At 45.9% G+C, this 6439-nt stretch overlaps 1 protein-coding gene across 1 annotated transcript in view; it reads right to left on the bottom strand.

Annotated features, from left to right (window-relative positions):
- UGT8 (UDP glycosyltransferase 8) overlaps positions 1-5700 on the bottom strand; it is a 44360-nt gene extending 38660 nt beyond the window's left edge. The window contains exon 1 of the mRNA XM_015411053.1: positions 4876-5700. Within this exon, the coding sequence (XP_015266539.1) occupies positions 4876-5697 (822 nt within the window). The 5' untranslated portion in view covers positions 5698-5700. The remainder of the gene's footprint in view (positions 1-4875) is intronic.
- Positions 5701-6439: the final 739 nt, after the last annotated feature.

Below are 6439 nucleotides of genomic sequence, written 5' to 3'. Positions count from 1 at the left end.
GTAGACTCTGTGTTTAATATTTTGGTTCATTTGCTGGTCTTATGACTGTTCTTAATAAACTTACTTACTTACTACTTACTTACTAATACCCCTACATAAATCAATGGTGCAACCTCATTTGGAATACTGTGGAATACCACACCTAAAAAAGGATATTATAGCTTTGGATAAAGTGCAGAAAAGGGCAACTCGAATGATAAAAGGGTTGGAACACTTTCCCTATGAGGAAAGGTTAAAGCCCTTAGGGCTCTTAAGCTTGGAGAAACGACGACTGAGGGGTGACATGATTGAGGTTTATAAGATTATGCATGGGATAGAGCAGGCAGAGAAAGAGGTACTTTTCTCCCTTTCTCACAATACAAGAACTCGTGGGCACTCAATGAAATTGCTGAGCGGTCGGGTTAGAACGGATAAAAGGAAGTACTTCTTCACCCAAAGAGTGATTAATACATGGAATTCACTGCCACAGGAAGTGGTGGCGGCTACAAGCATGGACGGCTTCAAAAGAGAATTAGATAAGCATATGGAGCAGAGGTCCATCAGTGGCTATTAGCCACAAGGTCTCTGGGGCAAGTGATGCTCTGTCTTCTTGGTGCTTGGGGGGGTCAACAGTGGGAGGGCTTCTAATGTCCTGGCCCCACTGGTGGACCTCCTGATGACACCTGGTATTTCTGGCCACTGTGTGACAGAGTGTTGGACTGGATGGGCCTTTGGCCTGATTGAACATTGGCATCTCTTATGTTCTTATGTTCTTAAGTGTTTTCCATTGTTTCCAATGGGCAATCCTATCCTTCCTATAGTACATCCCCACAAGGGTTAGCCTTGGAACCGGCACCTAAATCCTATACCTACAAATTTTGAAAGGAATGCCCCTGAGCTTCTGCAGAATTTGCCCCAAAGCAAAGCTATTTTAAAGATCATCACAGGGGAAATAAGAGTCTGAGGGATTTTTAAGCGCATCAACCCTTTAAACCAACGAAATCTCTATCCTGCCTGCAGAAATCCTGGATGGCTTTTTGCATCTCTCAGAGCTGCTGCAATGCTCAGAATACTCTCCTAGGAGCAAGCCCAGTGGGAATCTGAATGCAAGAAGTTTGCTAGATGCTGAATGCAAGAAGCACGTATATTCAGAACACTTATCAGAATCCACTATATAGTTCTGCCATTATCATATCACCATTGAGGGCTCTTTTGTGCTTTCTTCCACCAGCAAGAAGTTTTGTAATACAGGCTCTATGGTCCTCACACAGAGAGCAAGACACCAAAGTGTCAGACTTAGCCTTGCAAATAGCACACATAAGAGTGGGAGAGAAGGTGCGTGGTAGCCAGGGAGAGAGAAGCCGCTTCGGTTTAAGAGCCAAAGAAATCTGCCTCCAAAAAAACCACCCACAACTGCAGTCTGAACGCTTTTGCAAGGCTGGTTTACAGCTCAAACCCACCCCCGGGAAAAGAGGGAATCAAACCCAGACCTACAGCAATCGGCTGTTTCCACCGCTTTGGTGCAAGAAGACTCCAGAGCATTCTACACAAGAGCAAGAGATCGGCGCTTGCGGGGGGAGAAAGGAACCTCCACTTTGTGCAGCTTGAATGACAACTAGCTGCACCTTCTCAGAGTGAGAGGAGTGAAATTAATCTTGCAAATTACGGCTGTGCCCCCACTTGAAGCCAACAGAAGAGAGCACTTGCACAGTAGGGGAACTCCTTCAAAGCCCCAGGAAAAGGGTTGGGACAGCAGTTCAGCTTACCAGCTCAGCCAATGGGTTAATTGGAGAATTTTTTCTCTCTCTCAGCCAAACCTGTCTTACAGGGTGGTTGAGAGCTGGTGAGACGCAAGGACTCAAGGGCTGGAACGGGAGCGGTCATCTGGCACGTGCTTGCTTCCCTTGCTGATCTTCTCCAGGTGCCCCGCAACCGCGCAGCAGATGCCCACACCCACCTCGCACCAGCGCACACTAGAGGGAACTGACACTCTAGCCCTTGTCTCTATGGTTTTCAGAGCCATAGAGACTTGGAGGACTTAAATCCTAGAGCATCATTTTCTGGCCGCCATTTTTTCCCCCTGGGGCCCAATTTTTAAAAAGTGGGTAGAGGGGGTTTAAAGCGATAGTTTGCTGGCCCCCAGCGGGGGGCTTGGCAAGCCTAATGTGAAGCACAGTTCTTCTAGTTAATTAATCCAAAATAAAATTCTTACTGTATTGTTAGTTTATTCATCTAGTCAATTGTTAGTTTATTCATCCAGTCAATTAACCAGATTATTTTTAATACAATTTAGCCAACTTGTATTGACAAGCAGCTTAATTACAAGGAGTATACAAAGAAACTTCATTCAAATCCCAGTAGATTCATTGATTAAAAATGTTGTCCAGATTCAATACCACAATGGCATGCTTTTAGATTAGTTAATCAGAGAGATTTCAACAGAGAAACACATTTTAACCTGTATTTCCCCCACCCAACTAATTGGTATGAAAATCTCAGGCAAGGTACCCCTCACCCAGGGATCCTACCTCCCATATTTCTGAAAGGTAGGGGAAAGGATCCATGTTTTCTTGGTCATTAGAATTATATACAAAGCAGGCACATATGGGCATGCTGATGCCACCATTGGGACCCTAAAAAGGGGGGGGAGTACTAACCCACTCATACATTAATACAAATACTGTGCTACAGTTATTAATCTCAGAAGTGAGTTTAAACCAGCTGTGACAGGCTAACCAGAAACAAATTACTTGGCAGGGCATGAGAGGCCCTTGGGCCCAGCAGCAACAATCACCTGGACGGAGCAGGGTGGGACCAGGGGCAGAAAGGTACATTAAGGATAGCTGCAGCAACAAGGCAGCCTTGGCAGTCAGGCCCAGGGAAGCTCAAAGGGTGTGGAGGCAGTGAGCAAGACTGGGTTGGAGAACAATGACTCTCTGGGTCCAGCTGTTTTTAGGTAGCGCAAGGAACAGAGGAGGACAGGGCTTAGCTCAAGGGCCATGTGTGAAGCTGAAGCTGTAAAAAGGGAGGAAGGGGAAGTGAGTGGAGGCTGGCAAGAAAAAAAGGGAGAAGTTGAAGGCAGGTTGCAGCATCGTAGCTCTTATCCTATGTAATGCAGTGCAACCCTGGGGTGGGTGAAGTGAACCACACCTTCAGGTGCCTGGATTGGTAAATAAAACAGCCTGTGTAAGGAATCCATGATTGGGCTTCTGATTTCAAGACCTCCATGGACTCCAAGTCTCAGCATTATTGATTGTGAAAACGAAATCAAATTATGACATTCCAGATGAATTAATATGGCAAAATCAAAAAGAAAGCATGAGGGAGGAGAGCCACAAGAGTTGTGCATGAGTCCTGTGCCGCCGCCACCCTGGCTGAGTTTTAATACAGTTGGGGTTGGGGTGGAGCAGGACTGCAGGGTAGGACAGCTTCCTCTTCCCCAGACTGGAACCTGATAAAAAGGCACCACCAGCTGAGAGAGGGGAAGGACTACTACTGGCTGTCAGCTCAGTAAAGACAGAAACAGATATGGTTCTCAAGGAACAGATAGGCCCCAGAGACCAAGAGAACCAGGCAGCTGACAGCAAGAACAGGCAGAACTCCTCCCTGGTGAGGCAGGGCCAGCAGATGGGTGCCAAACCTAGAGAAAGGACTGCAGAGGCAAATTAAAGGGACAGCACTCTTTAGCTGTGTGAGTGTAAGGAACAGTAAATAAAGGGTTCATGGCAAAGGATGGTGAGGGTGGGCAAAAATGGGACACTGTAACAGGTGCCCCTACCACGAGGCACTACTGAGCACAAATGTGACACAGAGATACGTATATCCTCATAGAGTACATAAATGAATAAGAATGTATGTTTTTACCACAGTTTCCTCCTTCATTCTCTTGTTAGGTTGTTTTTTTGAAAAGCATGTAGCTTCTCCATTAATTTTTGTCAGTGCATCCCAATGGTATTCCAGGTACAAGCTTTCCATATAAAAGAAAAACTATGAACACTCACTGTGTCCCCATTCACTACTACTGAAAAGTCCTATTTGCATTCTTAGAGATACTGGTCCCGGTCACACGGAAGGTTTTGGCCCGGGAGAGGGATGGATCGGAGGCGCAGCAAACGGGCATGATCTCACCGCAACATCTGGGAAGTGGCGCGCACCCGTCCCCGATCCGTCCCTAAAGCCAGAAAACCTGCTGCAAAAAAGAACCACCTACAGAGGAGGACTTACCTGGAACGCCGCATCAAGCGCGGTCGTGGGATTGCCGGCGCGCCCGTCGTCCAGAGCAATCCAGGCTCCTGGCCGAACTGCGCATGGGGAGGAAGTGCGCGGCGGCTCAGGGGATCTATGTGATCCCGCCGCCACGTGTCTCTTTTGGTGTGGCTTTCAAAAGCCACACTTTGCCCATGCTCTCCCCCCCCATGTGGCAGGGGCCTATGACTCTAAACTATGGTCTGGCTAGAGCCACAGCAGCAACAGCCAGGCTTACTTTACATTTAGGTTCCTGATGTCTCTCTTCACTAACAACAGTTAAAAAAATGTTTAAAAAACCTCTTTATTTCTTGTAAATATGGAGGGGGATTCATGCTTTCTTTTTACTATTTTGTATGTTTAGGACTAGTATTTCAAATTTAGTAGTATCAAATTTCATCTACTGAATTAACAGTTCTGTTTATTAATAAACTTCTCAGCTAGGCTCAAATTCACTTACAGTTAATAACTAAGACAATTTCCTACTACGATAAATAAGAGGGCAAAAGAAATCATAACATGAATTACAATATCTTGCATAAGCATTATTAGAAAGATGACAAACTATAAAAATTTACAAATCACTTGAGTATAAAATGCAGTAACTAGAAAATATCACCATAAAAGTAAAAAAAAATTAGCAAACCTTACTTCTGGTAGAGGACTGGCTGGTTTGGTAAGGATTCCTCCCACATATACAACATTTGGTAGCGTGGGTCTTGGAAACTCTAATGCTACATCAGTACACAGCATCCACAGGCTGGATCCATGCACCAGTTCATACATGGACCTTTCTGGCTGTACATTGTACTTCTGCATTATCCTTTCATATTTTGGCAGAACCAAAAAACTGACTCCAAATCTTGAAACCAGATAAACAAGAGTGTTCTTGATCCTCTCTAGCAAATTCATGTGATCTGTGAGAAGTGAATTAAATTCTGGAACGTATGCTAAAGGTGCTGGAGCACCAACTTCTGCTGGATACCAAAGGCCAGTGGAAAAAACAGCATATTTAACCCTTAATAGATGAGCAATAACAAATCCACACATCTCATTAGGATCCACTAGCAGCAGGTCAAATTTTTCCTGTTTCATGGTTTGGAGGAGCTTCTTGTTGCCCACAATCATGTCACAGTTCTTGGTATAGTGATCCAGTATGTCAAACAGTTCCAGAATGGTATGTCTCCCAGAAAAGATATTTCTCATTTTGGATTGAAGAAACTCATCTGAGGTGGTGCTATTAAAGAGCCCCGGGTAATGGAGCAGTCTATAGTGATTAGACGGAGGGATTTTTCTGCCCTCAGACAGAAGGAAAACTGTCTGGTGGCCTTGCTCATGCAAGGCAGAGGCCACGGTCTTGAAAATATACAGATGGCTTTCAAACATAACTGTGGGCACAACAACGATTTTGGCAGTCCTTGCAATCCCAACAGCATTCCACAGAAGAATGAAAACTGGAATGTAAGACTTCATAGCTGAAATGACAAAAAAAAAATATTACTTTGATACAGCCCACATATCGAGACTACAGCCCCCTCCACAATAACAGTGTAAACTAGGGTTGCCAAACCCCCAGGTTTGGCAGGGCCTTCCTGCTTTTTGGAAGCGTCTACCTGCCTCCAAGCCCCAACACCTGCCGCCACCCCTCTCCCTTCTCTCTTGAGACAGAAGAGGGAGGGGGTGGCTGCGGGCCAGCCGATTGGGCACGCGGAAATGCCAGCTCCCTGCAGTTAAAGGGGCAGCTTTAACTGCAGGGAGCCGGCGCCCCTGTTGGACGAGCGGGGGGGACATCCCCAACATGATGTCATCACATTCGGGATGCCCCGCCCCCTTCCAGGAATGCCCCCCAAAGTCCCCCGCTGGGAGTGAAGATAGACCTTGGCAACCTTAGTGTAAACACCAGCATCATGCAATTCAAGGTATTTTATTGCCAGCCCAGCAACTAGAAGATGCTTGTTTCATTCAGCTAATGACGTGCCCTGACCTGGATAGGCTAGGCTAGCCCAATCTCTTCAGATTTCACAAGCTAAGCAGGGTCAGTCCTGGCTAGTATTTGGATGGGATACCACCAAAGAAGTCCAGGGTTGCTACATAGATCTGGGCAATGGCAAATCACCTCTGAATATCTCTTGCCTTGAAAACCCTATGGGGCCACCATAAGCTGGCTGCAACGCACACACATGCTCACACAGAGTTACATATAGATTTCTCCCTT

The sequence above is a fragment of the Gekko japonicus genome, unplaced genomic scaffold (genome assembly GCF_001447785.1).
Source record: "Gekko japonicus isolate JY-2015 unplaced genomic scaffold, Gekko_japonicus_V1.1 scaffold362, whole genome shotgun sequence".
NCBI classification, from domain to species: Eukaryota; Metazoa; Chordata; class Lepidosauria; order Squamata; family Gekkonidae; genus Gekko; species Gekko japonicus.
This window is presented reverse-complemented; position numbering and strand designations above follow the sequence as displayed.